We start from the raw sequence: 25,605 nt of genomic DNA on the forward strand, positions 1-25,605 counted from the left end.
GGACCAGGCTCCGCCCATCGCTATGCGGCTCCCACCCTGGGGGAAACGGCAGGGATACTGAGGCTCGCATACCCGCGACTCTATCCTCTAACTTCTATTTATTAACTTTTTGTTTTTTAAGACCGGGCCTCGGGTAGCGCATGTTGGCTTTGAACTCACTGTGTGCTCAGGCTGACTGAGAACTCACGGTACTTCCGCTTCAGCCTCCCGACAGATAGGTGGAGAGATGGTAGCCACCACAGCCTTAAGGGTTGGTACGGCTGTCCGGGTTGGGAACCGCCTCAGAGCGAGATGCGGTGTGGAGGGCACATCTGCCGTTCTGTCTGGGGAGGCTGAGGTAGGAGAATTACCACTAATTCAACGACACCTCAGACTTCAGAGTGAGACTGAGTCATGTGGGAGATTGGAGAAGGATATCCCCTCATAGGGAGAGAGATCCCTGAGGTACCGGGCCGCCGCAGCCCACAGTAACTCAGATTCATTCCTGGATGAGGACATCCCCGGAATGACAAACCCCGTAGTTTCCCCGTGGGGGAAACTGAGGCACTGCGAGATCACAGGGCTTCCCTGGAGCGCTGCAGCACCGCTCCAGCCCCCAGGTCCCCGTGTGACCCCGTCGCTCTGAGGTTCCCCAGGCCCGCATCTGGACCATTTCAATGGCGAGGTTGTGTCTCCCACACAAACATCCGCCCTGCAGAGTCTTCCGCCTGGGCTGCTCCAGATGTCACGGGATCTATGCCAGGGGCTCTGCTGGAATGCTGGGGTACACAATCGCATTGGACAAGAGGGGAAACTGAGGCTCATGCAGGTCACAGACAAAGGAAAGACATGGACTATGCAGTAGCCAGGCTGAGGCTGGGTGACCAGGAGCTGAGGCTGTACAGAAAGGACACAGACACACACACACAAACATACACACTCTCCAGCCCTTGCCCAAAAAGTGACTCCCAGGATTCCCGACACCCTGGGGATGGCTATGGAGTAGGGTTTTGGTGGGGACCTAAGTGATGGGGGTATAGCTGGAACTAAGTTACGTCCATTGCTCAGACAAGAACACTGAGGTTTGGGGGGGGTCACACCTCCACCCCCTGAGCACCTGGTGGAAAAAACCTCACTGAGCCCAAAATGAAAATACCATCTGTGGCTGCTAGGCTGTGGCTAATTATAGCCATTCTCAGGGGATGAGGGGAGCAGAGGCCACCAGCCAAGGTTCAAGAACTTTTGACATTACTCCAGGCCTGAGGGAAGATCATTATGCCCAAGTCCCCAAAGACGAACTGGGTCCCAGAGGGAATCAGTTCCACCCTCAAAAATCATAGAAAACAGAAAAGTGAAAACAACATGCTGACAGGAACAGAGAGGTCTGACCATTTGCCAGAGGTCACACAGCTATGAATGGCGGAGTGAGTTCACAAGATCCCAGGTCAGTGAACTCCACTGTGTGGGCATTTTGCATTTAATACATTAACTAATTATCCACCCCTCTGTAGCACAGCCAAGCATTAACATTTTATCAATGGCTGTCCTACAACTGGTTCATTCACAAATTCGTATTTCATTAATGGCTCCAGGGTTGTTTGCCATAGTAGATTTTAATGTAGGGAAATGGCCACAGCCTGGTGGACATTCAAAGCCTGGCCTCCGTGAGCTTCAAGGGCTGCAATCTGCTGGGTGAGGGCCACTAGAAGGGAGTGGTGCACACAGCCCTATCCTGACCTACCATACATTACTGTGTGACTTCAGGGAGAGCCCAGAAGTCTCTGGGGCCCCTGAGACCCCACTGCCTTCCTTTCTTTCTTTTTGAGTTCTCTTTCCCCCAGGAGAGCACTTTTCTCCTCTGTTATCAGAAGGCCGGTGTTGAGAGCATTTGGTGCCACTTCTAGGAATTTGGCATTTGCCTGTCGCTGGGCCCAGACAAGGAGGTGGGCTCAGATAAGAGTATTAGAAGCAGTGCCCACGGGGCTTTGCTTCCTGCTTTGCTGAATTATTACTTTATAATCTCTTTGCTGACCACTTTATTTAATTACTACCTTGTGTGATCCTTCTGCTCACTACTTTGCTTGATTACTATCTTGTGTGGTCTCCTTGTTTACTACTTCGCTTGATTACCTTGTCTTTGATCTAAGAACTGACCATGGTTTTCTGGATACACCTAGAATGATACAAAAGCAGGCTGGAGAGAAATAAAGCTGCTTCAGCCTCAGCACTGGCTGCAGTCGCGTTATAATTTTGTCTAACGTTTTCTTTCTCAACCCTCCCTCCCTTGCTCGAGCCCCTGTTGACTGACTGAGCTGGCTTGGTCAGATGGTGCCTCAACGTTGGGCTCAAGTAAGGAGTGGGGGGATCCAGTGAAGGACACCATCGAGAGAGGAATGCTCAAACACGGAAAAGGGAAGGTAAAGGAAAACAAGATTGGGGTCAGTGGTGAATAAACTTTGTAAAAATGAGAGAAGGGATGGTAGAGTGTAAATGAAAGACAAAGGAAAATAAAGCAGGTTTGGAATAAACCTTGTAAAGAGGGACAAGGTAATGGTAGAATGTATTCCGTCTGTGTGTTTAGAGTTATGGCAGAATATAGAGGAGCAAAAATAATTCTCATAGATGCTTTAGTCTTTGGATTCTTATTAAAGATAGTTTACAAGAGAGAGACCGGGTTTGTCTGGGACGCTTTGGTGAAAGAGAAGGAAAATGGACAAAGGCTGTTCCTGAGCTCTCCAGGGACAGGAGGCCGTCAGGGACGTCCTGCCTCTCTTGGCTCCTACTGAAGGAATGCTTAGTTCTGGGTCTGGGTCCCTTTGGTGGCACATTTAGTTCTCTTCCCTCTCTGTCTATTGTCTGTCCTTGGTGCACCAATCTGTCCATGTCAGTTTATATCTGTGTTTTTTGTTTTGTTGTGAAATTGTTGCTCTGTGTTTCATATTTGAAAGAAAAAAATAGCTAAAACTTTATCTGCTGGTCATTCACCCCTTGATTTAGTTTTAAATCGTTCAAACTCAATTTGCACAACAAAACCTGAGACGTTGCCTGTAGCTACCAGGCTAGCACAGCTCCTGCTGGGAGCTGACTGTCTGCTTAAGCTGTTCTTAAAGGGGCCTGCAGCTTCTCAGCTTCTATGGTGAGGGAGCTGCTGGCTGTTTCTTCTACAAAATCTCTGTCTGTGACTGTGATTATTGGGTTCAGCAGGTGACAAAGTGCTCCTCTCTTGAAATAACAGCTGGAAAAGGTAAGAAAATTTTGTTTAGTCTAAATAAGTAAATGTGTGGCCACTTTATGTTTGTTTAAATGTACAAATATGTTTTGCATGTCTTGGTTATAGATTATTTGGCTTATAAGTTATTCGGTTTAAATTTATGATTAAAATTTGTAACACTGGTAACAAAAAAACTGGCTTAAAACTGGTAACTTAGGGACTGGAGAGATGGCTCAGCAGTTATGAGCACTGACTGCTCTTTCTATAGGCCCTGAGTTCAATTCCCAGCAACCACATGGTGGCTCACAACCATCTGTAATGGGATCCAATGTCCTCTTCTGGTGTGTCTGAGGACAGCTGCGGTGTACTCATATACATGAAATAAATAAATAAACCTTTAAAAAAAAAGAAGGACTGAAGCATGTACACATTGGTCTTTCTTCTTCTTGAGCTTCATATGGTCTGTGAATTGTATCTTGGGTATTCCAAGTTTTTGAGCTAATATCAATTTATCAGTGAGTGCATACTTCTTTTGTGACTGTGTTACCTCACTCAGGTCCATCCGTTTGCCTAAGATTCATGGAGTCATGAGCTAAATAAAGCAAACATCACAGATGACGCTTTCTTAGATGGAAACAACTGCTCTGAGCTCCGATGACATTCTCATGATGACTCAACCTCACACATCTGAGTTGTTACAGAATGACACATCTGAGTTGTTACAGAATGACATGCATGTAAGACATACTACTTGGCTCCAGGATACAGGGCAACTGAAGAGAGAAATTCTTTGGTTGACAAAGCCACGGTCAGACCCCTCAACAGACGAGGCAGGAAGCTGACCTAGGCAGGTGGCTCCTGCAGGCCTTGTTGGCAGGTGTGAGTGTGACTACAGGCTTGCCACTTTCCCAAAAGTTACTGAGGGCATTTCTGGTACCCGCTATGGAGCTCTGTAGGCACTAGAAACAAAAGTAGCACCACTTAGAAGCCCTTTTCACAGATGCACACCAGATGGGAAACAAGAAACCCCACCCACAAGGGTTGAACAGGAGGGACATCTGTCTGACAGATGAAGTGACATGACTGTGGGCCCAGTACCTCTACTGTCAAATGACACTTGTGACCTTATTGTAAAACAATCCTGGCCTAAGGAGCAGTTTATGAGCAAGGTCAAGAAGTGCAGTGGTGGTGCACGCCTTTAATCCCAGCACTTGGGAGGCAAAGGCAGGCAGATTTCTGAGTTCGAGGCTAGCCTGGTCTACAGAGTGAGTTCCAGGACAGTTAAGGCTATGCAGAGAAATCCTGTCTCGAAAAACAAAAAACAAAAAAACCAAAACAAAACAAAGTCTAAAGCTTTCTAAAGGCGGCTTGGCAGCTCTTGTGCTTTCATATACAGAGTAGCGCTTTTCTAAGTGCTGAAGCAGGGCATGGGTATTTATAAGAAGCTGACACTAAAAACACCTTGCCCAAAAAAAAAACCACCTTGCCAAACACTGGTAAATAATTCAACTCAACCCAATGTCCTTCAGCTTTCTTCCCAAATACAGGAACAAAGCAAGGCAGGAGAACAGGAATCCACCCAATACCTGGACAAACATGGCCCTGCAGAGGCCAGAGACCTTATATATAGAAGAACCATGAAGAGGGAGAAGCCCGCACAGGTGCGGCACTACGGCCTGTGCTTAAGGCCAATGAGTCGAACAAAAGGCACAACACACATGCAAGTCTGGCATGTCAGGAATCAAGCCAACTATAGAGGGAGACAGGCCACTACCTCAGACCTGGTCATGGTTTTAGGTGCAGGTTTCGGATAACTCAGAAGATCAGTGTATAAAAGAGAAACTTCCACCCAGAACAGGACTGAGAATAATGGCTTGCTTTTTCTGTTGACTGCTACCAAAAAGAGCAATCATGTTTCACTACTGTAGGGTGACATCAAGGGGGGAGGAGAGGAGACATTAGGGTTCTGAGGTATCTCAGAGGTGAAAGCATTTAGTGATAGACATTTCCTGAAAGGCATAATGTAGACTCCACTTTGTCTTTAAGAGCTTCTGTTTTTGTGTCTCCTCCGTCCCACAGGGAGGATAGTTTGGGTTCTTTTTTGACCAAACCAATTTAGATGCCAAACAGCAGCAGACTGATGACACAAGGACAAGAAAGTCCCTGACATCCTTCTGTTAACGGACCCCATCTCTTCTGCCTTCCCCACAACTTTACAGATCTGTTTCACAGAGAGCAACTAGAGAAGGGGGACCAGAAAGTCCCAGTTTATCCCCACCATGTATACCTTGGCAGTTTGGAAGGCAGTCCTCTGCAGAGCTAGCTCTTCCAGTGACAATAGGCCTGTGAGCAGCCAACCCCACACGCATGACAAACCCTCTCCCACCCAACTCATTCCAGTTAAAGGAAACACTAACATTCAATACCCTATCTCTGTCAGATCTAGTTACAGGCAGAGTGGGAGCTTCTCAATAAAGGAGATACTGGATTTGCCTCCTGGTGGGTTCAGGACTTTGTTGTGGGAGCGAGGTCTTGGTCCCAGTCTGGGCTCATGACTGTCAACTGTAGGTGATGGCTCTGGCTTCTTTGCATGCTCTCCTCTGGGTGTGTAGTTGGTTGCAGCTTTCAGGTCAGAGTCTTCACCTTCACACAGCAAAGCATGATCCTTGGGCTTGTTTGGATGAGCCAGAGGCACAGTGGCAGTGACTGGGGACCCAAATATGTCACTAGTCTTCCCACCAGGTGGATTCAGACATTGTCAAGTTTGCACAGGAGTTGATTCATTGAAGATCCCAGTTCCTTTGCTTCCTGGAGGCTTTGTCCTCTTGAGTACACTTTTAGGTTCTTCAGTTGGTCCAAAATATTAGATGCCATCCTATTAGGCTAGCTTGAAGGAATACCTTCTTCTGGGTTTCCAAAAAGATCGCTCGATTCTCCTCCAGGGGGCGGGGGGGGGAGGGGCTTCATGGATCTAGAGCCCAGCTTGCCAGCTTGGCCTACCACATCCCGGACCTTGTCGGCACCACCCCACTGTTGGCTTTTTTTCCATTTCCTTCCCTGAGAAAAGGGCAATATGTGGTCCAAGCTGGAGAGCTCGCAGGCTTATGACTCCCCCTGACTACACGGCATCCCCTCCTCCTGCCCCACTGAACTGGCACTTGATGAGCGGATGTCCAGTGTGGTGCTGGTCTGTGTCAGTCACTCGCAAGAGACCACTGCACTTTGATGTGGATTTGTGTGTGTGTGTGTATGTCGGGGGTAAAGAACCAGTTTGTCAATAGGCCGTATTATTAGGACTCAGATTTTGCTTTCTTTGATACTAGTAGTGTGTCTTCCTTGTCTTCATCCTTGTTTTAGGGTTCTCTAGAGTCACAGAACTTATGGATAGTCTCTATATAGTAAGGGAATTTGTTGATGACTTACAGTCTGTAGTCCAACTCCCCAACAATGGTCAGCAGCAGCTGTGAATGGAAGTCCAAGGATCTAGCAGTTCCTCAGTCCCACAAGGCAAGCAGGCAAAGAAGAGAGAATCTTGCTTCTTCCAATGTCTTTACGTAGGTCTCCAACAGAAGGTAAGGCCCAGATTAAAGGTGTGTACCAACATGCCTGGATCTGGGACTTGCTTTGTCCCAGATGATCTTGAACTCAGAGATCTCCTTGCCTTAGTCTTCTGGGATTCATGGCCACTATGCCTCAAGATCTCCATGCCAAGATCCAGGTCAGAAACGTGTATCTCCCAGCCTCAAGATCAGGATCACAGGTGAGCCTCCAATTCTGGATTGTAGTTCATTCCAGATATAGTCAAGTTGACAACCAGGAATAGCTGTCACAATCCACATCATCAACTTCATCATTGGGATAATCTACCAGACCCACGAGTCATCCCTTTGTGGTAAAAAGTGCTGTCTGGGATGTACTCTTAGCGATAAGTCCAGGAGAGCCTGGGGACCCTGGTGATCCTGGAGAACCAGGCAGGCTTGTTGCAAATGACTGGCTGGTGAGGTTAGTCTTTGTCCCACTTGACAGAAAAAATTTGAAACTTTGTACCCCAGTTTTAATAGGGTTATATGGTTCTCTGGAGTCTAACTTCTTGAATTCTTTGTATATGTTGGATATTAACCCTCTATCAGATGGAGGATTGGTAACAATCTTTTCACAATCTGTTGGTTGCCATTTTGTCCTGTTAACAGTGTCTTTTGCTTTACAGAAGCTTTGCAATTTTATGAGGTCCTATTTGTCTATTTTGATCTTAGAACATAAGCCATTGGTGTTCCATTCAGGAAATTTTCCCCTGTGCCCATGTGTTTGAGGCTCTTCCCCAGTTTCTCTTCTATTAGATTCTGTGTATCTGGTTTTATGTAGAGGTCCTTGATCCACTTGGACTTGAGCTTTGTACAAGGAGACTTAAGAATGGATCAATTTGCACTCTTCTGCATGCTGACTGCCGGTTGAGCCAGCACCATTTGTTGAAAATGCTGTCTTTTTTTCTGATGGATGGTTTTAGCTCCTTTGTCAAAGATCAAGTGACCATAGGTATGTGGGTTAATTTCTGGATTTTCAATTCTATTCCATTGATCTTCCTGCCTGTCTCTGTACCAATACCATGCAGTTTTTATCACCATTAAAACAATGTCTCTATAATGAGGTATTAAAAGCTACACCATCATGCATTCATATATAAGAACTGGCAGCCAAACTTTCTTCAATGAAAGTAATGAACATGGTATTGATTTTAGAAAAAAAAATGGATTGTTTATACTGTTAAAAATTGGTTTTAGCCGGGCGGTGGTGGCGCACGCCTTTAATCCCAGCACTTGGTTGGGAGGCAGAGGCAGGCGGATTTCTGAGTTCGAGGCCAGCCTGGTCTACATAGTGAGTTCCAGGTCAGCCAAGGCTATACAGAGAAACCCTGTCTCGAAAAACTAAAACAAAACAAAACAAAAATTGGTTTTGCTTTTCAAAATTTTGGCTGTGTTCTTATATTACAAAAGAAACTTAAAAATTACAAGGTATTGTGGAATGGGCTCATGGAATTTTAAAAACAATATTTTCATAAAATAAGAAAGGAAAAATTATGTCCCTATACACCACAAATTTATTTAAATCTTTAAAGATTTGGAAGCCAAGGAACTCTCCACTGAGTGTCTATGGCACTCTACAACTAGGCAGACTTATGCATAGGTGCAAGGGAAGGATTCACTTACTGGCATAAGGCATGATCCCTAACAGGTATTAAATATGGGGAAGAGAACATGTTTGTGTTTTTTCCCCACAGGATCTTGAAGGAGCACAGTAGCTGCCAGAGTAACAGGTGAGACATGCTGATGCTGGGACAAAGAATGATGCTGACCTGTGAGCTTGCTGAGTGCCCTGACAATGGTGACTGGGAAGCTGTATTGGACATATGTTCCTGACCTACCACTGATACATCCAGCAGTGTGGTCCAGACTGGAGATTCTCGTGCTTGGATCTCCCTGGACAGAGGAGCCAACTATAATAAGACCATGACTTTCAATGCATTTGGTGATGGGATTTCTGTTTTCTTTGTAAAGAATATAGTATGGGTGTATTTCTGTGCTTCCTTAAAATTGGAATCTTTTATTACTTGTTCATGTTAAAATTTTGTTTCTTCTACAGTATTTAACACTTTCTAATTGTGTTAATGTATTGAAATCTGACATGTCTGTTATGGTGGTCTATCAACAAGCTTTTGTATTATTGACTGTATTACAGGACCTTGGTATTCTGAAAAAGACTTGCAAAATACTAAAAGTAGTGAGTCAGACTTTAAGCCTGGTCATCCTGATTCATGGCTTAAGAGCAGTGTTTCCTTCATGGTCAAGCCTCAAGATGACTTATACAGCTTGATCATGTTGGCATTCCTTGTCCTGGGAATACTTTTATTCCTGACCATTGTGATAAAATTTGCCTTTAACAACATCAATATGTTGGCGGCCAAAATACATAGCTCAAAACTAGAAACGGATCCCCAGACAGAGTTATTAATCTAACAAGCTGGCAGCCAAAGACAGGTAATTTTCTGTACAGTGCCTTACCAACCTAAGACAGAATTACATTTGTTTTTGAAAATGTAAATTCCAAGACAGGTAAGGAAGGCATTCTTGTCAGAATCATCTAAGATAGGTGCAGTCTTGTTTATGAAATAAAAAAGGGGGATATGTTGAGAGTATTAGAAACAGTGACCATGGAGTTTTGCTTACTGCTTTGCTGAATTACTACTTTATGTGATCTCTTTGCTTACTACTTTATTTAATTACTACCTTGTGTGATTCTTTTGCTCACTACTTTGTTTGATTACTATCTTGTGTGATCTCCTTGTTTACTACTTCACTTGATTACTTTATCTTTGATCTAAGAACTGACCATGGTTTTTGGATATACCTAGAATGATATAAAAGCAGGCTGGACAGAAATAAAGCTGCTTCAGCCTCAGCATTGGCTGGAGTCATGTTATAGTTTTGTCTAACTTTTTCTTTTTCAATCCTCTCTCACTTGAGCCCCTGTTGACTGACTGAGCTGGCTTGGTCAAGCCAGAGACAGAGAAACCGAACACTGTTCTATCTATTTTGCTAAAGTCCTGGAAAGAGAAATGATTGCCCAAATCCCCTGGGAAGGTATGGAGGTGGGTGGTGTGAGTGGTGACTATGGATGCTCTCAGATATTCCCAAGAGCCAGAGCAGATCTTGCCCTCACCCTCAGAATTGACACCTATGCAGCCTGCCTTTGCTGGTGCTCTCAGCCCACTGGGCTGCAGCTGGCCCACAAGTTGGTCAAGGGCAGGGCTAGGTCCGCCTTGTTTCAGCTGTACCCTCAGCAGGCACCCAGTAGGTGCTTGATGGACATTGTGAAGCACTGAGCCTCCTCCCCCCGTTTCCGGCTGCACCCTTCAGTCTGAGACGTTGTAGCCTCTGTTCTTCCTGCTGGTCACATTTGTCCACTCAGCCTGCCTCTCTCCTGCTGCTCCAGACCAAGCTCACAGCTTCCAGCTGTACCTGCCTGACTTAACCCTGAACCTTCTGGAGCCTGCCCACTAGCCAATCTGTGAGCCCCTCTCTGTAGGTTCCTAATCCACACCTAGCAAACCGTAGATGCTTTGTACTTTCTGAACAAGATATTTTGACCTTCCTACACCCATCCACTGCCAGGTGAGAGGAGGCTCAAGCTAGGGACCAGAACATCCTCCCACCCCATCTCCGCCCCTCCTGTGAACTTGACTCCTTGGGCTGAGCCCCTCCCCCAAGTGCAGAATTAAGCATACTCCACGCCTGAACTGTGTGGGGGTCTCCCCTCCCCTCACCAGAGAGGCCCAAAGGAAATGTGTTTGTTCTTTCTTGAAAATGGAAAATCATGAGTCACTAGAAAGGGTGAAGCGGGTCACCTGAGCTGAGGGACTCATCTGTGCCAGAAGTTTTCCCGGTGCTAGAGGAAAATTGTGGTGATGGGGCCCCAAGGGTACAGCCAAGCTAAGAGAGGGAAGTGATGTAGTCTAGGTCCCCTGGGCTACACTTCAACTCTGGGAGGGTGTTCCCAGACCCACCCAAGGCTACCTTTATCTCCTGGGTGACTGTGCCTGTCCCTAGGGACAGAGCCATAGCTGGAGACACCCTTCCCTGCCCAGGCACACACTGAGCCTAGGGACACCGCCTCACTGCAGTGGGGTCTCTTTGGTCCCTTATCACTCCCACGGTCCTAGAGGCAGAGGCCAAGAACCCCACGCCTTTCTTTTTCCTTCTTAGACAGCTTCAGGAAGCCCAGGCTGGCCTCAAACTTGCTATGCTACTACCAATGACCTTGAACACCCGATGCTCCTACCTCCAGCTCCATAGTGCTGGGATGCTCTGCGTATGGAACCCAGGGCTTCAGGCATGGTGGGTGAGCATCCGCCAATCACCACAACCACAGTTTCAGTTCCCCTCCTTTCTTCTTTATAATTTATTTATCTTAATACTTTTTAATTAGATGGGTGGGGCAGGATATCAGGTTGTCACTCCTTAAAAGAGCACATCTCATAGTGGGAAGTCAGTTATGTCAAATGATGTTTTGCTGGGGCACACATGTGAAAGTATATTTTGCTGTAGCAGACCCGTGAAATGACATGTGATGAATGAATAAAAATATGACCCCACAGACAGTAGGAGTTGAGCGTTGGTTTGTTTTGCTCAGCCTGGCTACTCACTAAAAACACACATTCCACCTTACATCGCATTGCTGAGCCCGGCTAGTGGTGACGCCAGGCAGAAACTCACCAAAGAACTTCTCCTGGGGTTCCTGCAGCTTCTTGACACGTCCAAGGCCTCTGGCTGGTTGGCTAGGCTTACGGTTTCTTCAGGATTGAACTGCAGCTGCTGGCTCATATTTGGTGTTTGCTAAGGGACTGAGCTGCTGACTGATATCCTGACAACAAAGATTGAGCTTCCCCCAAAGAAATATTTCTAAACAGGTCCACTTCCCTCGTGTCCTAATCACTTTTCTCTTCCACCTCTGCTGAGTGGTGGGCTAGAGGAGAGGTTGGTGCCTATTAAAATAGACTGTGAAGATGTTATGCCCACATCCTCACCCTCCTTTCCCTTCTCTTCTAACCCAAAGGTCTCTCTGTGTAGATCAGGTTGCCCCGGAACTCTGTAAGAAGAGGAGACTGGCTTCCAGAGATCCCCCGCCTCTGCCTCCTGAGTGTTGAGAGCAAAGACTTAAGCCACCATTGGCTTCCCCAAGTCTCCTTAAATATAAGAACTGGCCTGGTTCTGGCTCTCAAGCTGGGCCAAGTAGCAGGCCGTGGGCAGCCTGCTTCCCAGCACTAGGGCTCTGGGCCTCTCCTGCAGCCCAAGGCCTTAGATGCTAGAAAGGATCTTCAAGACCTCCCAGACACCTTGGAACATTCCAGAGCAGCCCTCCCCACTGAAGCCCAGCAGAGGACAGGCAAGGACAGCCCAACTCAGCTGCCGACACATCCTTGACCACCCAAAAGGAAACTCATTCTTTACACACTGCTTGTGACAAACTGCAGTGGAGACCACAGCGACACAGATGACTGGAGACTAGCACCGGGCTTCTCAGTCTATGGTTGAGGCACTGTTCAGACTGTTGCCTGAAGATGCCACACATACCAGGACCCCATGACACCAAGCACCCAAGTCACTCGGATCCACAAGAAACAATTTACTGCCACCCACTACAAAGGCCCCTTCGCCTAGACATAGCTCTACCTCCAAGATGCACTCCTAATACCAAAAGCTCCCCACACAGTCCTCAGTGGTAACCCTGACCCTTCCACACCCACCATTCCAGCACCAGAGTGCCCAGCTCAGTCCAGCCTTTGATAGTTCCTGCCCCCCACAGACAACCCAGTCCCCACAGCCCACCAAACTAAGCACAATCACCTTCAGACCGCGCCCTGCCCCTCCTGCAGAAGAGCCAGGACACTCCTCTGCCCAATATGCGCTGCTCATCACTAGCCCCGCCCACAAACCTCAGGCTCCGCCCCTGTCACAACTCCCCAGAGATCAGTATGCTTCTACATGCAATCCATGTACCCTTCCTTCTCCATGGGACCTCGGCCCCCTGCAGACCATGCCCAATTAGGCCTTACCACGTCCCGGCTCCCATACCCACCCTGTCTTCTTAAGGGCCAGGACCTTTCCGCCCCCAATATGTCCCTTCCTCACGTGACACCTAGTCCCAACCACCACAGACACACCCTCTCCAGACAGGCCTCATCCATTTCCTTCAAGATACGCACACTTTCTGCAAGCAGCTAGACTGCTTTCCTCACCTTGCAAATGGTGGCCCTTACCATTTGTGTAAGTGTCCCCTCTCAAACAGGCCCCGCCTTCTCAGCCAGGCCCCGCCCCGTCACCTACCGGCGGTGAAAGGAGCTGGGCCACGAGCGCCGGGACTTTACTGGCGCGGGCCGATCGGGGCGCTCCGGGTCCGAGTGGAAGCGCCGTTGGATGCGGATGGGGCGCTGTGGCTGCCCCCACAGGTGCTTCGGAGGTCGGGGGACTCCTGCGCGGCTGACAAGCTGGGTCTCCATGAGCTGCCCCCGACGACAAGGAAATGGAGAGAGAGACAGTGGGTGACCCCTGGAGCACCAGTGTACAGGGCGGGGTGGGGGAAGGGTTCTCCACCCCACAGAGCTGCCCTCTCCGCAGTGCAGAAGCCAGGCGGGAATATCAGACCTGAGGCTGCGCCCACCAGTCACCAACGCTCCAAGCACCTGAACAAGCCTAGATTCAAGGTCTGGACCCTGAAGGCACAGGGCAGGCACACCCAGAGAGGCAGGCTGGAAGGTCCAGCCCCAGCGGGTCAGAAGAGGGGTTCTAGAAAGACGACGAAATTGAGAGTATTGCTGGCCTATGCATGTGCACACAAAGTCACAGGCCAGGAATCTCAAGAGCTGGGGACAGAAGGAAAGTCAGTCACTTCGCAGGAGCTTCCCTGCGGTGCTGAGGCCTCTAAGAATGTCCCCACCCCATGGGCTTAAAAAGCTAGAGTAAAGACCCACCTTGCCTGTGAGCTCAGGGCGGCCAGCAGGATACTGCAGACAGCTCCGGGTCTTTATAGCCTCCTGGATGCTCAGACCCTCCCCACGGCGCATGATATCATTGGTCCCAAAACACCCCAGGGCTCCACCCGGCAACCACGATTGCTGTCCAAACCTCCAGCTTGTCTCTTCCTCCCAGTTCTAGAAAAGTCGGGTTCCCATTCAGCACCCCTCCTAGTCTCAAGAGGAATTTCCCGGAGAGTGTCAGAGCGGTGAGGACATCTTTCATCTTAATTAGTACAAGCGCTAAGTGCGTGGACAGCATCCGCGGGCCGGGAGAGGGAGGAGATGGCTGTGGCAGTGCCATGTCTCAGGCCTGGTGAAAGTCCCCTGAGGGCACTGTGCTGGGAAGGAACTGTTATGAGGGTGTGAGACATGGAAGCTAGCCCAAGCACTGTCCCTATCCCCCCCCATCCCCCACCCCACCCCTGCTGAAGACATGATGGCTTAGTCCATGCAGGCACTTACTTGCCACCAAGTGTGACAACCTGAGCTTGGTCCCGGAAACCCACATGATGAAAGAAGGAGAACCTTTCTTCTCCTGTGCTAGCTTGCTGGCGCACTCTCTCCCCCTCCCCCTCTCTGTGCCCCTCCCCCTCCTCCTCTCCTTGGTTTTAAGACAGGGTCTGTGGTGGTTTGGATGGCCCCCATAGGCTCACGTTCTTGACCAAGTGCTTAGTCCCCAGTTGGTGGAACTGCTTGAGAAAGATTAGGAGGTGTGGCAATCAGGACATGTCACCATGTAGGAGGTGAGCCACTGTGGTGGCTTTGAAGTCTCAAAAGCCCAGGCCACAGGTCCAGTCTTTCTCTCTCTCTCTGCCTCCTGCTTCAGGATCAGATGTGAGTTCTCAGCTACTGCTCCAGTGCCATGCTTGCCTGCCTGCCTGCCGCCATGCTCCCCACCGTGATGGCGTGGACCATAAGCCCCACATTAAAGGCTCTCTTTTATACATTGCCTTACTCATGGTGTCTTGTCACAACAACGGAACAGTGACTAACACAGGGCCTCACTTTGTAAGTCAGACTGGCCTGGAACTCACTCCATAGACCACATTGTCCTCAAACTTGCAGCCATCCTCCTGCCTCTGCTTCCCCAGTGCTGGGATTACAGGCACGCACCACCACCCCGCTCTCTTGAAGGTTTCAGCTGTCACTTTGTCAGCCCCAGACCCCTACCTTCTAGCTTGGGGGGGAGGGTTAAGCATGGTCCCTTTGCAAACATCAGCTACTACATGTGACCCTCAGAGCCATGAAATCGCCCTGACACCTCCACTCTCACTGGGATCCTCCATGACAGGCAGAGCTCCCATCTTGGTTCACACACCAGATCTCCCACCTCTGCCGAGCCTCCTCCTGGACCTGTTTCCACCATGACTTGACCATCACTTCTAGCCCACAGACCCTGAAGTAAGGCTGGTCTTGAACTCTGATCCTCCTGCCCACCCACCCCTAGCCCCCAAGTATCAGCACACCTGTTTTTATGGTGCTGGGGACAGGACCCAGGACTTCATACATGTTAAACAAGCACTTTATCAACAGAACTGCAACCCCAGCCCTATAGTGATTCTGTCCGAGCGAGTCTCATGCCTACTGGACATACACACTACAGTTATTTAGTTATTTACAGTTACAGTTATTTACAGAAATGAGGGAACCTCAAAGGAATGCCTCCGTAAGACTGGGCTGTAGGCAAGCCTGTGGCCATTTTTTTCAATTAGTGAATGATGGAGGAGGGCCAGTCCACTGTGGGTGGGGCCATCCCTGGGCTGGTGGTCCTGGGTTCTATAAGAAAGCAGGCTGAGCAAGCCATGGGTCACAACCCAGTAAGCAGGATTCCTTCATGGCCTCTGCATCAGAACTCCTGCCTCCAGCTTCCTGCCCTGTGTGAGTTTCTGGCCTCCTTCAGTGATGAACAGCAGTGTGGATATGTAAGCTAAATAAAATCTCTTCTCCTAGGCTGGAGAGACTGCTCAGTGGTTAAGACTGCCAACTGCTTTTCCTAAAAGTCCTGAGTTCAATTCCCGGCAACCACATGGTGACTCACAACCATCTGTAATGGGATCTGATGCCCTCTTCTGGTGTGTCTGAAGACAGCTACAGTGTATATAAAATAAATTAATAAATCTTTTAAAAAATTCTTTTCTCCCCAACTCACTTTTGGTCATAGTGTTTTGTCACAGCAATAGAAACCCTAATCAAGATGGGGTTTTAAATTTTTAGGTAAAGAAATTTTTATTTATTTATTATGTGCATGGAGCAGGGCACATGTGCTAATTCATATGGGTAAAGGAGAGACAACTTATGAAGACTGGTTCTCCCCTCCACCATGTGGGTCCTGGGGATTGAACTCAGACTGTCAGACTTGGTGGCAAGCACCTTTATCCACTGAGCCATTTTGCTGGCCCAGAGCTTTTTTTTTTTTTAAGACTGTTTGCTCTGTAGGCCAAACTGGAACTCATTTTCCTGCCTCAGTCTCGTAAGTGCCAAAATACAGACCTGAGCAACCACCGTCTGCCTTGGAAATTTAAAAAAAAAAAAATGCCAATATGCCCCATGATGTCGTGTGAAGTCTGTCCCCTGCCTGTCTCTCTGGGCCTTCGAGACAAACTGCTCTGGCATATGCTGCTCCACCTGCTAGGCACTTGATTCTCTGTCACACCCTGTGTGACTTCTGTGGTCAGCCTGAATGTGGCTGACTCTTCTTTCTCAGCACAGGGTGACCAGGAGCAGTTACCTACCCCCTACTTTCCAGAACTAAGTGCAGAGACTCCGGCGGCATATGCATTCTGCTCCCTGTCCTCACCTGCTCTGAGAGGAGCCCTGGCTTCTCTCTGTCCCTCGAGTTCCGATGGTGAAAACCACGTGGTCAGCAGGCTCCGCCTCCCCAGAGGACCCCAGGCGGCTGGACAATGGAGGCAGCAGCAGGGTCCCTGAGAACCGTCTCAGGATCACACCCCCACCTAGGGGGCTGACAGGGGCCACTCCAGAATCCACTGGCTCCCGGGCTCGCTGAGGAGACAGCAGGAAGTCATAAACAAGCTCCCTCTGCACGCGTGTCACTAGGGAACCCTGAGCGTCACAGTTTCTCACCAGCCTGGCTTCCCTATGGTCGGGGCAGCAATTCACGTGGGTGGGACTGGGGTGTACGTGGGTGTCATGGCTTTGTTGCATTTTTAAAAATCAGTTTATTTGCGTGGGAGCATATACATGCTACAGTCAGAGGTCACACAAGCAGAGGTCAGAGGACAACTATCCTTCCAGTCTGTGTCCCACCCCCACTCCGACCCCCTGTATTAAATTCGTCAGATTGGCACTTGCTGAGCCATCTCGTCAACCCCACATTTTTATTTTATCTTTTTTTTCTTTATTATTTTTTAATCCTTCCCCCCCATTGCCTCCCCTTCTCTGAGCTGGTCTGGAGGCACCCTGGGTATCACCACACCCTGACACAGCAAAGCTTTTTTTTTTTTTTTTTCTTCTTCGTTCGTGGTGTTAGGACTACAACTTGTTCCTCACTAATGGTCACTAGGTGTTGAGATTTGAACACAGGGCCCTGGGAGCCAGGAGCCACACCCCAGCCTCCTCTGGGCTGGGGACTGGAAGGGAATCCGGGAGCTGTCCAGTGCTGACCGCCGCGAGCGGCACAAATAGGAGCCTCTGGGCTGAGTGCGGTTGGTGGGGAGCAGAAGGCGGCTCAGCTTTCCTGAACTTCGTAAAAGTCTATCTCCAGCATCAGAAGAGTAAGCAGGGATACTGAGGCCCAAGACCATAGCCTGAGGACCAGAGCATATCCATAGGTGAAAAGGGGCGAGACAAGATAGCAGCTAAGCCTGAGAAACTCTGCTCTAGGTCCTGGTCTGATTCCTATGACTGCCTTTAGTCTCAGCCGAGAACCTGAGGTCGGGGTGAAAGGAAAGTCTGCAGCGGGGCCACGCGGGAAAGCCCGGGGCATGGCTAACGGGAGGGGGCATAGAAAAGAGAGGATTGGGGGGGGTGAAGGTTGGGGGGTAGAAGAGTGGGGGTGGGCTGGGGCGGGCTCAGGGGAGGGCCTGGGAGCAGGACTCAGTTTTAGTATTTTATTCTGGGAATATTATTTTATTTCTTTGCTTTTGTTTCAAAACAGGGTTTCTCTGTGTAGCCCTGGCTGTCCTGGAACTCACTCTGTAGACCAGGCTGGCCTTGAACTCAGAAATCCACCTGCCTCTGCCTCCAGAGTGCTCGTAGGGATTTGCCACCACCACTCAGCTTTATTTTAAGAATGTTTTAGGTTGGAAAATATGGACCCGTGAGATAGCTTAGCAGATGAAGGAGCAGACTGCCACCAATTCTAGCAACTTGAGTTCATCCCCATCCCCACCCCACCCCCGTTACTCTTATAATAGGAGTAAACAGATTCCTGCAAGCTGTTCTCTGGCATCTGCATTGATGCACAGACACTAAAGTACACAAGTAAACTATAATTTAAACATTAAATTAGAAGGTAGGAAACGTCTACAGAGATGGCTCAGTGGGTAAAGGTGTTTGACACTGACCCTTACGACCTGACTTTCATCCCGACGTCCCACACAGTGAAAGGAGAGAGCGGAGTCCCACAAATTGTCCTCTGACCCCCACAGCCCACACCAAGGCACCTCACCACCACCACTCAATAACTAAATAAATGTGATCGTTTAAAAGGGGCTGGGCGTGACAACGTAAGACCAATCCTCAGTGATTCCAAAGCAGGTGGATGGTGGTGAGTTTGAGGGAAGCCTGATCTACCCAGCAAGTTCCAGGCCAGCCAGGGCTGCTACATAATGAGAGTCTATCTTGAAAGTAAATAGGTCATTTAACTAACTTCAAAGACTGTTTTCCCAGCAGCTGCCCAGCCTGTCAGCCTAGCTGGGACTGCCAGTTCCACAGAAAGCCTTGTGCTCCCCCACCTCCTTCTAGCTCTTTCTCAGAAACTGGCCAGAGCCTGGGCATGCGCCCCAAGCATTTCACACCTGCTCACCCTCCTTGCCTAGCACAGAGCCCAGGACTCCATCCCCAGCAGCACACAAACAGCAAGAGCCCTCGGCTTTGGGTTCTAGAACTCAGGAGGTGGGGTGGAGGCACAGGGATTAGGTTAAGGTCATATTTGGTTGCATTGAAAGTTTGAGACTAGCCTGGGCTACATGAGATCCTGTCACACTGAAAGAAACCCTCTCTCTCTCTCTCTCTCTCTCTCTCTCTCTCTCTCTCTCTCTCTCTGTCACACACACACAGAGACAGAGAGAGGCACACACAGAGGAACCGTTAATCTAAAACAAACGAAGGTGGAAAGGTCTGGAGAGATGGCTCAGTGGTTACAGGGTTCTGTTCCCAGCACTGACATCACAGTTATCTGTAATTCCAGTTTTAAGGCATCTATTGCCCTCTCTTGGTCTAAGTGGGCCCTGAACCCATGTGGTACACAGACAAACCATTCAGGCAGAATCCCAATACACAAAATAATAAAAATATTTTTAGGGCTGGAGAGATGGCTCAGCAGCTAAGAGCACTGGCTGCTCTTCCAGAGGTCCTGAGTTCAATTCCCAGCAACCACATGGTGGCTTATAACCATCTGTACTGGGATTCAATGTCCTCTTTTGGTGTGTCTGAAGACAGTGACAGTGAACTCATATAAAATAAATAAATAAATAAATAAATCTTAAAATTACTTTTTAAATGAGTGAAAACTATCTTGCATTCAAGCACTGGGCTACGGGAGCCTCAGTGTTCCTCAGTTTCCCCTGTGCACTCATGTTGGGCATCTCTGGCCTTTTCAGAGCAGGGACCTCAGGCCCCGGTTCCTGCACTGAGCCCAGTCCTAGGCTACTCACCTCAGTCAACAGGAAGGACAGGGCAGTGCCACTCCGCCTCATGGTGCAAGTTTCTGTGATGATGGAGGGATCATTGAAACCAGGTCCCAGCCAGTTGCCTGACACACCCCAGTCCCAGAGCCCAGAGCAAGGCAGGAAAGTCAGCTGCCTGGAGAGGTTGCTGCAGGGACCCAGACCCCACCCTCGCTCCCTACCCAGGTCAGCCTTAAGGACTAAAACCCTGGGTCCAGGTCACCTGGGAGAGCCATTTAGCTCCCAGCAGGACTCTGGTGCTTTGTGGAGTTTCTAAGACCCCAGTTTCCCAGAGGTACTCACTTCAAGCTGCCTTGTGGGAATCTGTGCTTCTCTGTGACCTTCCCCAGGTCCTGTCCCACTCCCAGCTGGGCCCTTTAACTGAGCACCAGACTGAACCTGAGCCAGGAGGTACCCACAGGACTGGGGGAGGGGCAAGGGCAGGGTGACCACAAGGGCAGGGAGGTATGTGTGTCCAAATGTGTGACCAAAACAGGGCCGAGTGGGAGGGAGGGAACAGGTGAATGGCCAGGCAGAAGGTTTAATTGTTAATGTGTTTACACCTGACAGAAATAGCCTGAGACTGAAGTGTCACCTTAGTATTTTGGGGTACCAATCAAGGCACTTCAAGGCTTTAGGAAAGCTATTCCACTATGCTGTGCTGCTCCAGGCAGTTGATGACCTTCTCTGGTCAAACCATACCCACCTTAGAGCTTCAGTCAGAAGTGGGAAAGCCAGAGAGCTGGGACTGGAAGACGGAATGTGGTTTGGGTGGGCCAAGGGGATCTCGAGGCCACTCCAGTCTGTGGCTGTGAAGCAAGTTAATGTTTCACCCTACAATCCCCACCCTGCAGACTGGCCAGGAACCTGCTCAGCACCTACTCCAGAGGTCATCGGAGCGTGGCCTGCTGTGGGGGTGGAGGTCTCTTCAATCTGTTGTCAAACATCACAGCAGTTAGGGAGACCCCCCACCCGTACTGAAGAATGTGTCATCTCATCCTCTGCTGGAGACACCAGTAGCATCTTGGAAAAGCCTCTGGAGGGTCCCCAGGCTGTCTGGAGGGTCCCCAGCCTGGAGCCTGAGCCACTGAGGGAGGGGCAGAGAGCAGGGTGTGTGTGGAGGAGCTGAGACTCCTTCCTCCCCTGCCCTCTACCCAGGCCATTTGGTACCTCCTGCCCCAAGGTCTTGAAGCTTGCTGGAGAACTCAGCTCCTTCCAGCAGTCAGAAGTCCCCTCTGCCCTTCATAGCCAGTTAGGCCTCCATGTCTTCAATGGGAAATAAGCCCAAGCCTCTCATACCACAGGGCCTTTGCTCACACTGGGTGGGCTTGTGGCTTTCCCCAGGCTGCCTCCCATTAGGGTAGGTCATCCAGTTCCTTAGAGAGCAGCCTCTGTCCTGCCAGGACACTGGGTCACACAAGTCCTGGGGGGTGAAGATGGCAGCCCTGCCCTCTGACACTGAAATGACATCCTCTGATTGTCATCCCTCCTGAAAGCAGACACAGGGTCCACAGTGTGCCTCCGGCTGAAGGCACAGAGGCACTGAACCTTTGACTCAGGAAGCGGCTATGAATCGTAAGGACTTTAGTTAGTTACCTTATATTTATTTAGTTTATTTTTAAATGTATTTTGCCTGCGTGTATGTCTGTGTATCACCTGTGAACCTGGTGACTGCAGAGGTCAAGAGGCCAGCAGCTCCCCTGGGACTGGAGTTACTGACGGTTGTGAGCTTCCGCGTGGGTGCTGGAAACAGAGCCCTGGTCCCCTGAAAAGCAGCCAGTGCTTTAACCTTTGAACCATCTCTTCAGCAACCGCCCCCCATTTTTTAAAAAGATAGAGTCTCTTATAACCCAGGCTATCCCCTATGTAGCTGAGGGTGGACTTGAACACATGATCCTCCTGTCTCTACCTCCCAAGTGCAGGGGTGACAGGAGTGGACACCTGGGTTGATTTAATTTCTGAGTTGGATACTAGATGTGTGGGCCAAACTGGCCTGAAACTCCTGTGCTCCAGCTGTCCTCCTTGCCACTGATCCCTAGGGGGTCAGGATGGGGGGGGGGATTCCAGACACTGTTTTTTCCAGGTGTCACCTCCACCATATCTCTAGGCCTCTCAGAGTCACGACTGTAGGCGCTCAGCGAATGGCAGCCTCTGGCTCACACTGCCCTAGAAGAGGAACACGCATGGATTAGCATTAAGCACCACAGGGTTCTACTGCAGAGGGATGTCTACTGGGAAGTCGGCAGCCCCAACCCTGCCTGTACCCATCTCACCATGGATACTGTATCCAGATTATGAAAAGCTGGCACATCTCGATTATAATGTCTCACAGCGATGAACACAGAGCCAATGAGTAAGACAGACACTAGCAGACACACAGCAATCACCACACCAGGGTTCCTGTGTGATGTGGGAATCCAGAGGCTGCCTGCATCTGGGAAGAGGAAGGCGTTAGCCCTGGCCACAGCTATGCCCCAGCCCCTCACTGGGGGATCCTAGGCAGGAGCTCCACCCCTGAGCCACGCCCCCTGCCCCTCACTGGGGGATTCTAGGCAGGGCTCCAGCACTTGAGGCACTCCAGAGTCTATGTTGTTTATAAACAAGTATATAATTTCATACGGATTTTTCATTCTCTCCTTCTTTTCTTCCTTCCTTTTTCTCTTCTTACCTTCCTCCTCTTCTTGCCCTCCTCCTCTTTTTGCCCTTCTCCTCCTCTTCCTACCCTCTTCCTCTTCTTACCTTCCTCCTTCTGTTCCCTCTCTTTTTTTAAATTTTTCGAGACAGGGTTTCTGGCCCTGGCTGTCCTGGAACTCAGAGATCCGCCTGCCTCTGCCTGAGTGCCAAACGAACCACTATTACCCTGCTTGATTTTCTTTTAAAAGACAGGAACCCACCGTGTGGCCTTGGTTGGTCTCAAACTTGAGGCCATGCTCCTACCTCCTCCTCACAGTGTTAGGAACAGAGCACTGGGCCACCACACACAGCGACAACTAGATAATAGAACCTTTTCTTGCACATGACTGTCCTCAGGAGTCAGCACACACTAGCCACAGACAGCAGTAAGGCTTTGATGGCGGGTGGCTCAGGCCAGCCCGCACACTTCCCGGTCTGTGTTGCCCCCTTCTGACTGGTTCCAGAACTGCTGTCAGATTTCAGCCAACTACACCCGATCTTTACACTCACTCAGGCCTGGGCTGGATGCAGTGGGTGACCCTTGTGGAGCCAAGTTCGTGGACTGGGATGTGGTGGTCTGCTCGGAACTGGGGAACCCAGAGCTGGGGAGAGAGGCTGTCTCTGGCTCTGGGGAGGCTGAGCCTGGGTTCGGAGCTGTGGAGTCTGGAGTTGTTTCCAGAATTGTGGGGGTAGACTCAGGAGTTGTCTCTGGTCTTGGAGTGGTGGGCTCAGGGGTTGTCTCCTCTGGTCTTGGAGTGGTGGGCTCAGGGGTTGTCTCCTCTGGTCTTGGAGTGGTGGGCTCAGGGGTTGTCTCTGGCCTTGGAGTGGTGGGCTCAGGGGTTGTCTCTGGCCTTGGAGTGGTGGGCTCAGGGGTTGTCTCTGGCCTTGGAGTGGTGGGCTCAGGGGTTGTCTCCTCTGGTCTTGGAGTGGTGGGCTCAGGGATTGTCTCCTCTGGTCTTGGAGTGGTGGGCTCAGGGGTTGTCTCTGGACTTAAGGAGGTGGGGGCAGAGCTTGTCCTTGGATCTAAGGAGTCCACTATGAGTATGCTCTCCCAGAATAGTGTAAAAGCAACACCTGGAAAAAAAACAAGTTGTGGATGTGTGTCTGTGAAGCTTAGGAATGGGCAGCCTAGGCTGGAACGCTGCTCAAGATTCAATCTCAGCTCCTAGGCAGCATGCCAAGGCCTTGCATTCTTATCTGTGGCTAAACATGAGCGCTCTGAGTTCAACTTGCAAGTGCCCTGACCCACCTAATGCAAGCCTGCCTGACTCCACAAAGCTGGGCTCTGGAGTGTCACCTCTTACAACTCAATCACTGACTTCTGCTTTACAGAAGGGGAAACAGTCGCAGAAAGTTGAAGCATTACTCAACTCTGTCCCTCAGGTGCAGGCACCACCTCCCAATCCAGAACTTTCTAGAACCCCGAGAACTGGGAAGTCCTGACCTAAACTAGGACTTGTACTCTGCCCCCAAATGCTGCCCACACCCTCTACCACTGAGCCACGCCTCACCTTTACCAACACCAGGATTCAGTTCTCTGACACACACCATCCCTCCGGCTGTACCTCCCCTTCCCTCCCCCCCCCCCCCATCCTGGAGACGTTCAGAGGCTGTGAAAATAGTTCCTGCTCTCTCTCCTACCATGACTTCCTTCCAGATCCAGGTGGCTCCACCCAGGTATGCCGGGCACAAGCCGCAGCAGCTGCTCTGTTCCGCCCATGTCTCAGCCCACACAGCAGATATGAGGAGATAACATTTAGGTGTTGGAAGGGGGCGCTGAGCGGACCCCTCCCACACACACCCCAGTCTCCCAGGCCCTGTGGCAAAGGAAACTACGGACGCTGAGTCCACACAATGAGAAATACCTGAGGAAGTGAAGTCCACTTGGATGCTATAATGGACCCCAAGCCAAACCAGGACTTTATTAACCAGGAGCTAATGAAGGTTTTAAATGATAAAAGAGTCTCCAGTCCTACTAAGTACCTAGCACCAAATAGGTTCTCACGATTTTCTGGAAAGTTAGACAGAGAGTAGAGGTTGACTCACGCCTTTAGTCTTGCACACGGGAGGTAAGGCCAGCCTGATCTACAGCCAGAGCTACACAGAGAAACCCAGTCTACACACACATACACACACACACACACACACACACACACACACACACACACACACGGAAATTAGAGGTGTTTCGGCAGTGTGCCTGGCACTGAACTTTCCCTCAGTTTCTGAGATGGAGGTTTCAGTGAGGATCTGTGTCATTGTCCCTAATAGGGTCGTCCACAGGCTGGAGCCTGCCTGGGCTTCCAAGGATAACTATGGGACTTTTGGAATAAAACCGCCATCTCTAACAAATTCAACTGTCTAAAGAAGTAGCTGGAAGGAATTAAGTCCAGCACCATGAACTCCTAAAGGAAACGGGGGTAGTGAATGAAGAGAAAGTGAGCCCTGATCCCTGGCTCTTCCGACGACTGGGGGAGTGTGTAGGACCTCACCACTTTCTGGATGGGGCAAGACGGTGCTAGAAACTCCTGAAGTATCCCGGAAGCCACTCAGCTAGGTGACCCTAAAAAGTTGCTACCAACCCCACTGTGTCTGGGAGGGAAGGGGAGAGAAGGGTTTGAAGAGTTCCAGCCCCACTCTCCCCCGGAGCCATGTCCTTTCCCTCCACCAGCCTACCTGTGCATGCAAGGATGACCGAAGAGTCGCTGGGTCTGGCGAGCAGCAGCAGAGCCAGCGCCAGGGACAGTAGCCGGAAGCCCGCCATTCCTGCGGTCGGCCCAGGCTGCAGGTGCGCGCTCGGGTTGGCAGCGCCTCGCCCACGCGCGGCCCCTGCTGGCGGACCGCAGAAATCGCGGACTGCACGGAGCTCTGGGGTTCCCGTCCCCCCCTTCCTCCATAGCACCCCAGTGCCTCCTCAGCACGGGGCCGGACTGTACTCCTGACACTTCTAACATTGCCTCAGAACACTGGTGTCCCCTCTCCCCAGATACCCGGGGATAAACCTTCTATGGCTGCCCCAAACTTGAATACCCATGTCTCTAAGTGGGTGTTGAGGATGCCCTCCTGTCTCTCCCTTTGGCTCACCTAGGTGGAAATGCCTTCTCAGGTAGGCCTAGCACCTCACAGCACCGTGGATGCAGAACCTTATAGATTTCGAAAGGAGGTACTCCGGTACTCCCGCGTACAAGCAGGCTAAGGAAGTCAAAGTGGGCTGGTCCCTGCCGGGTAGGTTCTCACGTTTTATTGATTATCTTTGGGCTTTTTGTTTTTGTTTCTCTGTGTAGCCCTGGCTGTCCTGGAACTCACTCTGTAAACCAGGCTGGCCT

At 50.0% G+C, this 25,605-nt stretch overlaps 2 protein-coding genes and 1 pseudogene across 3 annotated transcripts in view; all 3 read right to left on the bottom strand.

The window, feature by feature from the left end:
- Nucleotides 1-21,548, bottom strand: part of Pde4c (phosphodiesterase 4C) — a 29,661-nt gene extending 8,113 nt beyond the window's left edge. For both annotated transcript variants that reach the window (XM_076914285.1, XM_076914284.1), the window contains exons 1-3: nucleotides 19,910-21,548; nucleotides 19,595-19,647; nucleotides 16,555-16,760 (exon numbers count right to left, since the gene is read on the bottom strand). In XM_076914285.1, the coding sequence (XP_076770400.1) occupies nucleotides 16,555-16,760; nucleotides 19,595-19,636 (248 nt within the window). In that variant the 5' untranslated portion in view covers nucleotides 19,637-19,647; nucleotides 19,910-21,548. The remainder of the gene's footprint in view (nucleotides 1-16,554; nucleotides 16,761-19,594; nucleotides 19,648-19,909) is intronic.
- LOC143434714 (jupiter microtubule associated homolog 2 pseudogene) lies at nucleotides 92-10,381 on the bottom strand (annotated as a pseudogene).
- Nucleotides 21,549-21,697: 149 nt separating the features above from the next.
- Cist1 (colon, intestine and stomach enriched 1) lies at nucleotides 21,698-25,085 on the bottom strand. The gene is made up of 4 exons (XM_034519931.2): nucleotides 24,956-25,085; nucleotides 22,790-23,353; nucleotides 21,880-22,040; nucleotides 21,698-21,772 (listed from the first exon to the last, which is right to left on the bottom strand). Exons 1-4 carry the CDS (start codon nucleotides 25,041-25,043, stop codon nucleotides 21,725-21,727), a joined length of 861 nt encoding a protein of 286 aa, XP_034375822.1. The 5' UTR covers nucleotides 25,044-25,085; the 3' UTR covers nucleotides 21,698-21,724.
- Between the last annotated feature and the right edge of the window lie 520 nt (nucleotides 25,086-25,605).

This window comes from Arvicanthis niloticus, chromosome 16, assembly GCF_011762505.2.
Source record: "Arvicanthis niloticus isolate mArvNil1 chromosome 16, mArvNil1.pat.X, whole genome shotgun sequence".
Classification (NCBI taxonomy): Eukaryota; Metazoa; Chordata; class Mammalia; order Rodentia; family Muridae; genus Arvicanthis; species Arvicanthis niloticus.

What these genes read in the sequence shown, in the direction of transcription:
- Cist1 (XM_034519931.2), bottom strand. Translation starts at nt 25,043, where the DNA reads ATGGCGGGCTTCCGGCTACTGTCCCTGGCGCTGGCTCTGCTGCTGCTC. An exon ending in GGTCATCCTTGCATGCACAG is followed by an intron (nt 23,354 to 24,955) that starts GTAGGCTGGTGG and finishes TTTTTTTTCCAG; the next exon opens with GTGTTGCTTTTACACTATTC. An exon ending in ATCTGGATACAGTATCCATG is followed by an intron (nt 21,773 to 21,879) that starts GTGAGATGGGTA and finishes TTCCTCTTCTAG; the next exon opens with GGCAGTGTGAGCCAGAGGCT.